At 36.1% G+C, this 12,144-nt stretch overlaps 1 protein-coding gene across 1 annotated transcript in view; it reads right to left on the bottom strand.

Annotated features, from left to right (window-relative positions):
* Positions 1-349: 349 nt before the first annotated feature.
* The window catches only part of Klhl4 (kelch like family member 4), an 80,913-nt gene continuing 69,118 nt past the window's right edge, over positions 350-12,144 (bottom strand). Inside the window, exons 10-11 of the mRNA XM_004669605.2 lie at positions 6,984-7,155; positions 350-1,280 (exon numbers count right to left, since the gene is read on the bottom strand). Coding sequence (XP_004669662.2) covers positions 1,221-1,280; positions 6,984-7,155 — 232 coding nt within the window. The 3' untranslated portion in view covers positions 350-1,220. The remainder of the gene's footprint in view (positions 1,281-6,983; positions 7,156-12,144) is intronic.

Raw genomic sequence — 12,144 nt, 5'->3', positions numbered from 1 at the left:
ATAATTACATGGAATAAATGCCAATACAAATTTAAAGCAAAAATACTAGTCAAATAGCCTTTAATTTTTAATTTCAAAAGTATAGTTTTGAGTACATGTGTGCTACCACATCATTATGACATCAACAGAAAAGCATGTGTTATTTCATATGTAAAACTATTGATGGCCGGGCGTGGTGGCGCACGTCTTTAATCCCAGCCCTCGGGAGGCAGAGGTAGGAGGATCGCCATGAGTTCAAGGCCACCCTGAGACTCCATAGTGAATTCCAGGTCAGCCTGGGCTAGAGTGAGACTCTACCTCGAAAACCAAAAAAAAAAAAAAAACTATTGAACTAACCATGCTTAAGAAACTCTGGTTTTCATGTGTTAATATTGTTTATCATCTTCTCAATTTTGATATACTTTTTGAAACATTTTTAACTTTGTTTAGTTGAAGGTGTTTATAGAAATCAGATTAAATGTTTTATGAGAATATTAATTTCCATGTAAATGAGACCCTCCCATTCTGAAGCTGAGGTCCCATTTTGTATCAATACAATATTCAATGTTTTACTATATAGATTATATAGGTGGCATTATGATATTTTACTGGTAAATAATCTAACATGATATATTATAAAATATCAAACCTATACATTTATTCTGGTAGATAGGTATTGAAAATAGTAGGTGACAAAATTTTGACATACTGTTATTAGTGTAGCAAATTATGTAAATGAACCATTTGATTCAACATTAACAAGGTAAATTCTTTATTCTTACCAAATGTGAGGTATTAGTTGGTAAGATATTGTTTCACTAAGACAATGAGGTCTTTCTGAAAACCTGACATTTTATTTTAAAGCTTCAATTCTTTCCTGTATTAAACTATATTCCAGATAGTAGAGTACCTTTTAAAGAAATAGAAAACACTTTTACTCCTCAGATTCTTAAATGAAAACTCTTAATGCTGTATTTCCTTCACATATTGGCCACTGCCAAATTTTGTAGTAATGAGACTAAATGCCTATTGGATTTCTCATTATACTGTAAATTGGGACTGCAAATCACACATAGTATTGACATGTAATACTATTTAATTTTTTTTTGGCCTCATAAATGAGAACAAGTTTAACTACACCTTAAAATAACACAATGATGTTTCAGTTTGGTTATTAACTATAGAAAATAATATGCTTCTTCTTTCTTGAAATGATCCAGCTTCATTTGACAAAGATGGCTTTAGTGGATCTTCACCACTACCACACATGCACCAGCTCTTCCAATGTTGACAGGAACTTCCTACAACAAAGCAAGAATAAACACCATTATTTTAACTCTGTCTTTATTATTTTATAGAATGTTGGAATTGAGAAAAAAAAGTCAACAGTTTCATATTGTCCAACTTTCAATTATCTAAAAATAAAAATTGTAATTCAGATCATTGTAATGTGGTAGAATTAATGAAGCTTTTAGAGTGCTAATAATTCTCAGTTTAAAAATCAGGGGATTTGAAGCAAGTTTCACTTCTTAAAATTTTCTCAGTGGTAAAATTACAGTTTATAATACTCTCGTTTCAATGATTTTGTGAGGATCAGATGAATTAATAAAGGTGATGGTTTGAATGTAAATGTATGACCCCCATAGCCTGGGGATTTTTCTGTTTTATTTAATTTTAATTTCAGAGAGAGAGAGAGAGAGAGAGAGAGAGAGAGAGAGAGAGAGAGAGAATGGACATATCAGGGCTTCTAACCACTGCCAACTAACTCGAGATGCTTATGCCACCTTGTACATTTGGCTTATATGGGTTGTGGGGAATTGAACCCGAGTCCATAGGCTTTGTAGGTAAGTGTCTTAAGTGCTAAGCTATCTCTTCAACCCAACCTGAGATACTTTTGATTAAGATTGCTCCTTTTGTCTACAGCAGACAACTTCTTCTAGAATAGGTGTCACTGGAAGAAGATCTGGAGTCCCATACATGTATAGAGAGCAAGTAGGAGCATTGTTTTTTGGTACTTGCTGGTGTTGGCTTTTCTCTATCTACTAGGGATATAGTCTAGCTTCTCCATGACAGAAGTTCCCATGGAATCTTTAAGCCTGAAATAAACCCTTTTGTCACATAATCTGATTCTGGTCAGATGTTTGTCCCAGCAATGTAAAGGCAAATGCAACAGAAAATTGATACCAAGAAATGGAGTCATTACTGTGATGAATCTAAATAAGTGAGATTTGGTCTTTTGGAATGTGTTTGTTGGAAGATTGTGGAAGGCTTTGGTACTTTGGAATAGAGAAGCCTCATATTGCTGTAAGCAAAACATTATGGTTTATTGTGGTAAGAGTTTTAAAAATATCAAATGAAGAGATAATTACGGACTGTGAAGGCTTGGCTTAGGAACTTTCAATGGGGAAGGGGACAACTTTCTTGGAAATGGGGTACTGGTATATAGGCTGCTGCATTCTTCTGCCCATGCCTTCAGAATTTCAGCAAGGTGAACTAGTAATAGACTGGTGTGATTGGTAGAAAGTATAGAAAATGAAGATATGATAGATGTATAGTTTATTATAGAAAAAATTCAAGCAAGTTTGAAGTTCCAGGCACAGATATCCATTTTATATTATGTCAGCTGAAATTGTTAGGATTACCACCATTAAGAGTGGTACCAACTGCATTGCATTGGAGCAAGGGAAAAGATGCCTGTTGTAGTCAGGTTCACATTGCTGGCAGAAATCACACAACCAAGAGCAGCTTTTGAAAAAAAATGTTTAATTTGGCTTACAGGTTTGAGGGGAAGCTCTTTCATGGCAGGGAAAATGGCAGCATGACAAGAGGGTGTACATCACCCCTTGACCAATATAAGGTGGGCAATAGCAACAGGAGAGAATACCAAATACTGGCAAGGGGACTGTGGCTATAATAGCCATAAGAATGCCTGGAAGAATACACTGCCTCCAGGAGGCTTTAATTTCCAATTGTCATCAGCTGGGGAGACTAGCATTCAGAATACTAAAGTTTATGGGGTCACCACATACCACCCCTTGCCCCCATAAACTGATAACCATACATGATAGAAAATTTAATGCATTCAGTCCAACTTTAAAAGTCCCCATAGTTTTTACCATTCATAATGATGTTCAAACATCCCTATAATCCAAGGTCTTTTAACTTAACCATTATACCAAAAAATCCCCCCCCCCAAACCATAATAGCACAGAATAAACACTCACACTGAAAAAGGTGTCATTGGACATAGCAAAGAAATATTCAGCCAATACAAGAGTTAAACATGGCAAACGTCAAACTCTATAGCTCTAAGTCCAACAAATCTAGCCCATGACAAGTCTCCAAGTCCAATAATTCTAACCAGCAACAAGTCTGGATTTCTCATTCTGCCCATCCAGCTAGGCTACTCACACTCCTGGAAAACTTCATCCTGGGATGGCAGCTCTTTTTGGCAGCTATCTTGTGGTCCCAGCATCTCCACTGGGTAAACACTGCAATTCATGGTTCATCCTCATGGCTACATTGGGGCTCCATGCAAGTATTCAGCAAAACTGCTTCACACTGTCCATGGCCATTTCCAAAACACAAGACTGCATTGCAAATTCAATTGGCCTCTTTCCTGCATTTCTTATATTACATAATACCACATATGGTGGCAGTTTGTTAATACAGGGGGAAATAAAACAGATTTTGAAGAACAGGACACTCCTTCAGCTCTTTCAAAAAACTCTGCTTTTTTTGTTTGTTTGTTTGTTTCATCCCAGTGCATGCCAGCTGACCCAATCTCAGTGGTTGTAATCTCATATAATTGCAGGTGAATGGACAGAAGTTTGGGGCCAAAGATTTCAATTTTCTGTGCCATAGTCCTCTGCTCACATCAGTCTGTTTCTATGTAGAGCAACCCTGCACATGTTCTCAGGACACAAACATAACAGCAAGCTTCTCAAACAAACTGCTTCTAGCCCAGTCCAAGCAATGGTCTTTCTCACTGTCATCACAAAGCCATACAGTCCATAGTTCTTACTGCATTCAGCCCTTTCAAGTCTGACCAGAATAGTCCAGCAAGCTATACTTATCGCACTTCAAGGCATCTCTTGGGCCAAGGTTTCAAATCCTTCTACATTTATCTTGAAAATCAACTCAAAAAGGCCAAAGCCATACAGTCAGGTGTCTAGCAGCAATTGACCCCACTCCTGTTACCAACATTACAGTTACAGCTAGGTTCACATTGCTGGCAGAAATCACCCAATCAAGAGCAACTTTTGGTAAAAAAAAAAGGGGGGGGTTAATTTGGCTTAAGACTCTAGGGGATGCTCCATGATGGCAGGGGGGACATGGTGGCATATGCAGAGGGTAGACATCACTCCCAAGACAACATAAGGTGGACAATAGCAACAATGTGTGCCAAACACTGACTAGGGGACACTGCCTATAAAACCCATAAGCCTGCCTGCAAGAATGCACTGCCTCTAGGAGGCTTTAATTTCCATGTGCCATCGCCTGTGGAGACTAGCATTCAGAATACCTAAGTTTATGGGGAAGGCACCTGAATCAAGCCACCATGATGCCTAAACATGATATCCACCAAATAAAAGGTTCAAATGAGTAGGACTTAAAATTATTTTACAAGAAGGCTTAAAGGAAGAATTCTGAAAGAGTATCCCACTCTTTAAGGTCAAGCTTTATTCTCCTCTGGATTATCAATTTTTGTACCCCACCTGTTGCTATGGAGTATAACAAATGTTGGAAAGAAAAGGTCATTAGATGTGCAACACAATTTTGCTTTTTGAAAATGCCCTCTGGGAAAGGTGAAACAGGACTGAAACTCCTGTGTGGAAGCCCAGTAAGGCTACTGTATTTTCATTTCCCAGAGCTGCTACTGAGATTTGTCAATGAGAACAAGGGTTGAACTCCAGTTTTGGAAGTCAAGGAAGTCCATCATATGGATGGATGGGGGTGAACCATGGTTTGTAATGTAGACCTGAAGATGTTTAGGGTATTCTAGGACTATTGAACTATGAAAGCTATGAGGTAAGAATAAATTTTTCCCTAGGCTGTTATGAACCAGCCAAGCTATAGGAGTGGAATCGAAAATCTAGAGAATTTCATCAGTGATTTTAGATACTGGATTTGAACTGCAGATGTTTGAAATGTGCATACTGTTTATTCACTTTGTATTGGTCCAGACTGTCCTTGCTATACTTTTTAAAAAAAAATAATTTATTAGTTTTCTTTTCAGCAAATACAGACAGTTTGGTACCATTGTTTAGGCTCATCCATGGCCTACCCCCTTCCAATGGCCCCTCCTTGTTGATGTAAATGGGTCGTGCATTGTGGAGTTAGCCCACAGTTATTGGTACGATAAATGTCTCTGCATATCATGACCCAACATGTGACTCTGACATTCTTTCTGCCCCCTCTTCCGCAAAATTTCCCTGAGCCATGTTGGGTTCATTTTTGGTCTGCTTCAGTGCTGAGGTGTTGGAGGCCTCTGAGGCTCTGGCTCTCTGATTTGGTAAGAGCTGATTTTTCTCTTTGTTGGTCTCCTTCTCCTTTGTGCTGGTCAAATGCACTTCATGAGTTAACCAAACATTTTCTTCATTATATTCTATATAATGCCTTTTATTAATAAATTTCTTTAATTCTGTTTTGTACTAAACAGATTTTTAAAGTAAGAAACCACCTGTATGCTTTATTTTCTTGGTCTTTATTAATCCAACTTTTAAAGGCAATAAGTAGAAACTCATTATCACCTGTTCTTATATTAATACCTACGTACTCTTGTCTTAATAAAATATAGCATAGCAAGAATTCAGGATAATGGAAATTTAATTTCATTCCTAAATATAAGATTCCCCTTTTTGTGTAGATGTTTATTCCTATTTTTTCATTTGTGTATGTTCATGTGTATATTGGTGTCCATATATATGAAGGTGCACATGTGAATATGTACCAGTCAAAGACAACATTAGTTATCATCCTCAGAAAATCACTCATAGGCCTGAACTCACCAATTATGCTGGACTTGCTGTTCAGAGATACCCTGATTCTTCTTAGCTCTGTCTCCTCAGGGCTTGGATTATAGACATATGCCCAATTACCTGGCTTTTGTATGTGTATTGGGGATAACACTCATGTCTTCATGATTCAAAAGCAAGTATTTTATAGACTTAGTTATCTTCCCAACTCCCATTTATAATTTTTATTAATCCATCCTTTAATTATGAAATTACCAGTATATATTTTGCAATGAATATAGGTATATCATGGGCAAAACTGCTCAACCTGTTCTTTTTTGTACCAACTTTGGAGTTTGCTTTAGCACATCTTAGGGTTTTTTGAGAGATGATAATTCTGTGTTTTGCTATGCACTGTATCCCCAAATGACTTGAAAAGTTTACAATATTTCTATTCACAGTCTCAGAAAGTAGGTGACTGAATGTGTTTTCTTTTTCCCAATATATCAACCAATAAAGGTGGACATTTGTTAAAAAGTCTCTGCTAGTTACGCCGGGTGTGGTGGTGCACGCCTTTAATCCCAGCACTCGGGAGGCAGAGGTAGGAGGAGCACCGTGAGTTCAAGGCCACCCTGAGACTACAGAGTTAATTCCAGGTCAGCGCCTGGACCAGAGTGAGACCCTACCTTGAAAAACCAAAAAAAAAAAAAAAAAAAAAAAAAAAAGTCTCTGCTACTTAACTCTCAAGTCATAATGCATAATGGATAGCTGATTAGAGGAAGCTCCAGGAACAATTAGGTTTTCTTGTCTGTGAATGCAATGCTTCCGTAAAATCATGAGCCATTAGTCTGCTGCTGTTTTTCACAATGAATCTTATTAATGATCAATTATTAATTCTCAGTGGTACAGACAAAACACTGAAGACAAATTTCACTATTGGATCTTGTTAGGCATCATAGAAAAAATAATGTAGAATTAATATCAACATAAATTCCAAAATATTTTATTAATGATATAAGTATGCTAATTTGAAAATACCACAAATACCTCTTTCCATTCATCTTTCTGAGCATCATATGACTCGACAGTATTCAAATAAGTATGTCCATCATATCCTCCAACCACATAGAGCTTGTCTCCAAGGGGGCACACAGCAACAGCATCTCTAGGAACACTCAAAGGAGCCACAGTCGACCATGAATCAATTTTTGGATCATATCTTCAGAGAATTAGGAAGAAAGTCAAGAGGTAAAATTAAGTAATGTTACAATGGAAAATAATAGGTTTTAGTAACATACATAATTATCTAAGCACAGGATTTAAAACATATAACTACCAAGTATATGTTGGCTAATGTTAATATGTACATGACAAAATTCGATTGTTCCACAAGAGGGCGCACAAAACACATTGAAACTGTCTTTTCCTGAGCACCATGCATCTCTTTAATCCACACTCAGACTGCAGAAAATTCTTGTTGGGATCCTAAAATTACATGAACAATGTCCCTAGACCTACAAATAGTATATTCAAGCCTTCCTTGGGAATTGTTTCCTAAACTTTGAAGCCTATTTAACATGTGTAGCAATGAAATCCAAAAAAATGAGAAATTTTAAAAACCCATTTAATTCCATATGGAATGATCACTGGTTGATTATATATTGAGTTATTTGTAAAAATAGATGGGAATTTCATCACTTTCTACTAATTTAGTTAAATTTTATTTGTATGACCTTCTTTAAATTTTTAAAAAATTGTATTTATTTACTTTTTAAATTTTATTTTCAAGGATGGGGAGGGAAATCAAGAGAATGAGCACACCAGGGCTTCTTGTCAATTCAAACAAACTCCAGATGCATGTGCCCCTTTGTGCTTTTGACTTTACATCAGGACATGGGGAATTTAACCCAAGCCATCAGGGTTGCAAGCAAATGCCTTACTGCTTAAGCCATCTCTCCAACTCAACTTGTTTTTGCGGCAAGACCAACAGAGTGGCCTTTTCAAAAAAGTGTGTGTGTGTGTGTGTGTGTGTGTGTGAGAGAGAGAGAGCGAGAGAGAGAGAGAGAGAGAAAGAAAGAGCGAGAGAGAGAGAGAGAGAGAGAAAGGGAGAGAAAATTGGTGTACCATGTCATGCAGCTACTGCAATTGAACTCAGGAGCTTGTGCCCCTTGTGTGCATGTGAGACCTTCCTGCTTCCATCACTGTGCATATGGCTTATGTGGGACCTGTAGAGCTGAACATGAGTCCTTAGGCTTCTCAAGCAAGCACCTTAACCACTAAGCCATCTCTTCTGCCCCCCAACTCAACTTAAGTCAGCAGTTATATTTTAAAATATCTCATCTCACTTGATCCTGAAGTTTGCATCAAAACAACCTCAATACCTGTTCAGTATTGTTGATTGAGATTTCATTAATTAAGACATTGTACAGACATTTAGAAATAATAAACTAGAATCCACATTTATATCCAAAATCTCAAGACATTTTTGCAATGCTCAAATACAGCTAAACTAATATTATTTGAATATTATTTAATTTGGGAAAATGTTGCAGTGGTGAATCTTTGACATTTTTGCCATTACTGTTAATTGAACGTAGAGCCTTTTACATAATATGCAAGTGCTCTATACTCCCAAGTGCAGAATATTATGAATCTTTGAAGAAAATAATGATAATAGTGCTTTTTTAATCTGTAAAGACACACAATTGTAGTTACCAATTAATACATTGTCTACTAGATTACATTCAATTTAAAATAGTACCACTTCTTTCTTTTAGTTTTCTGCCTTCTATATTACTTTGGGTGCAAGAACATCTAAATATACATTCTAGTGGAAATAAAATTGAGCTTAAAAGTAAGAGAATTAGTTGTGAACTCATTCGGTTCACAACTTAGACTAATCATGGATGATTTATTTGACTTCTTGAATTCAGATTTACAATTAACATTGCAGTAATAATGATCATTGATTTTACAAGTGTGATGGCTTAGAAACTTTTAAGTTAAGACACTATGATAAATAATTAGATAAGAGACTCCTATGGTACTGAGTAAACAAATGGTATTTTAACAAAAAATACTATCAGGAGTAATTGCCTAAGACATGGAGATAAGGATATCTGCTTCCATGTATATGTGTGTTTGACTGATTTTCTATATACAATGATGTTTCATAACTACATGTGCAGAAGTTCAGTTATAGAATATTTTTTCTACAAATTATTTTCACAAAAATGCAAAGGAATATTGTTCAAGAGAGAACTCTTTTATAATGTGTAATTTCTTCATTAATAATATAATTAGCCAGATTTAAACCTTCCAAAATTGCATTTTATAAATTTGATATTGACTAGTTTGCAAATATTAAGATCTTTCAGCATTTTGCTTGTCTAAATGTATTTATTTTTATCACATTTCATTTCTAATTAATGTATCAAATTTTTGGTGTTATTTTGGCATTTTTAAATACTATTTGATTTAGTTTATTTTCCTCCTGACCATATACTCTACCTTCTTGTTCTCCACTATATTCCTCTCTACTTCATGCTCACATGTCCCATATGTCCCTTTGACTTTCTCTCAAATGACTAGATAATTAGTGATGGTTTTATACACATGAAGCAAAATTATAAACACCTAAGGAGAGAAAGCTTCTTTTTCAAATGTTCACTTTTTTAAAGAAAACTATCACATAGTATTAAATAAACCAGATTTAAAACAAAACAATATAAGGGTTCCTTATGCAGGATAGTGTGTGGGGAGGTGCAGCAGGTGATGCAGTACAGAGTGAGTAGGCCAGGTCCCTGTTTGCCATCTCCTCCCACTTCCCTGGTAGAGGTACCTTGTGCCAGAAGGTGAGTGGGCAGGCAGTCAGAGTGAGTAGGCTAGATCCTTGTTTCCCAGTTCCTCCCAGCTCTCTGGTCCAGGTACCCTGCACCAGAGTGTTTAAGGGCAGGTGCAGTATGCAGTGAGTAGGCCAGATCCCTATTTCCAGACTCTTCCAAGTTCCCTGGTCTTGGTAGGTCCCATTGTGCCTTGCTTGGGGAGGCCTGATCCTTGTGTGGGCTGTGTAATCAGGCCTTTTGCTATGGTATCCTGACTGGTCACTGGGAATCAACATCCCTGTTCACTCGTGAGAGATGCATGGGAAAAAGGACAAAAACATGCTTCCTAATCAATAAAATAGAGTCTCCCTAAAATGGGTAAAGCACAACACAAAAATCGAATAAAAGTCAGAAAAATGACATATCTCCACCAAGGATGTCTAGTCCTACAATGGAAGCATCCAAATAAATCATAGAGAAATCAACATAAATTCAATCTCAAAATAAAAACACAACAACTAAAGAGACCCTGATCAAGAGAATTGCTGAACTGGAAGCAAACTATCAAAGAACCAAAAACCTTATCAATGAAATTGAACAGAATTATCTATTAGAGCATTCAGCTTTTGACAGTAGGCTTCATTTGAAGAAAACATTAGAACCTTCAAAAGAGATATGTATTAACTGAAGGTGAGTCAAGAAATGGAAGAGCTCACCAACCAATTGATTAAGTTTAATGAATACTTGATCAAATGTAAGAAGGAATTCCAGGAAGAATCAATAAAATCAGAACTCGACCTCAAAACGAGACAGACACAAAGCAAAATAACACAACAGAAAACAAAAATTAAATAGAAATTAAAAAAAAAAAAAAAAAAACCTCTGTAGGACCCCTCACCAACAGAGTTACTCATGTGGAAGACAGAACCTCTGACCTGGAAGACAAGACAGAAGGAATTGATCAGGAGGCCAAAAACTTTGCTAAGTTCAAAAAACCAAGTGAACAGAATACTAGGGAACTGTGGGATACCCTAAAATGACTAAGCATCTGGATTATGGATATACCAGAAGTAGAGGAAATCCAGGCCAGAGGCATAGAGAACATACTCAACAAAATTATTGAAGAAAATCTTCCACATCACTCAAAAGAGAGACCCATCCAGATATAAGAAGCCCACAGAACACCAAACAGACAGGAACAAAGAAGAAACTCTTGAAGTCACTTCATAGTTAAAAGTCTTAACAATGAAAACAAACAGAATGTTAAAACTGCAAGAATGAAACAACCCAAACATGCTAAGGTAATCCCATCAGAATTGCATCAAATTTCTTAATGGAAGCCCAGAATGGCAGAAAGGCTTGGAATGGACCATGTCAAACTCTAAAAAACTATGGGTTCCAACCCAAACTACTATACCCAGCAAAATTATCTCTTATAATAGATGGTGAAAGGAAAATTTTTATGAAAAAACTCAACTCTATGATTACATGTCAGATCACAATACTTTAAAAAAAATTTGTTGTTATTTTATTTATTTTAGAGTAACAGACAGAGAGAAAGAGGCAGAGAGAGAGAGAGAGAGAGAGAGAGAGAGAGAGAATGGGCATGCCAGGGCCTCCAGCCACTGCAAATGAACTTCAGATGTGTGTGCCCCCTTGTGTATCTGGCTAATGTGGGTCCTGTGGAATCAAGCCTCAAACTTGGGTCCTTAGGCTTCACAGGCAATCACTTAACTGCTAAGCCATCTCTCCAGCCCCACAATACTTTTTTTTAAATTTAAATTTTTATTTTTTTTATTTAATTTTAGTTGAAAAGTGTGTTTTCTATTTATACTCATCACAAGTTTTTACTACATAAAGGTGAAGGAAAGATCAAAATGCTTTAAAGCTAGAAATTAGCAAACAGAAACACATTAAGAACTCCACTGGGTCCTAGAGACTAAAAAATACATTTAAACAATGAATGACTTGTGGAAGAAATCAAAAGTAAATTGTAAAATTTCTATAATTAAATGATAATGAAAATAAAACCTACAAAAATTTATTAGACACAGGGAAGGCAATCCACAGAGAAAATTCGTAGCACTAAATGCCTTTATTACAAAGACAAAGAGTTACAAAATTAATAACCTAATTGTCCACCTAAAGCACTGGAAAAACAAGAAGAATCCAACCTAAAGCATTCCAGATGGAATGAAATAATCAAGATTAAAGCCAAAATTAATGAATTGTAAACAAAGAATGCACTTAAAAATATCAATGAATTGAAAAAACAAACAAGATTTGAAAATCTCTGGCCAATTTGATCAAGCAAAAAAAAAAAAAGTAAATAAAGAAAGAGAGAGAGAAGTCTCAAGTCAACAAAATAAGAAGTGAAAAAGGAA

Source organism: Jaculus jaculus, chromosome X, assembly GCF_020740685.1.
Source record: "Jaculus jaculus isolate mJacJac1 chromosome X, mJacJac1.mat.Y.cur, whole genome shotgun sequence".
Lineage (NCBI taxonomy): Eukaryota > Metazoa > Chordata > Mammalia > Rodentia > Dipodidae > Jaculus > Jaculus jaculus.
This window is presented reverse-complemented; position numbering and strand designations above follow the sequence as displayed.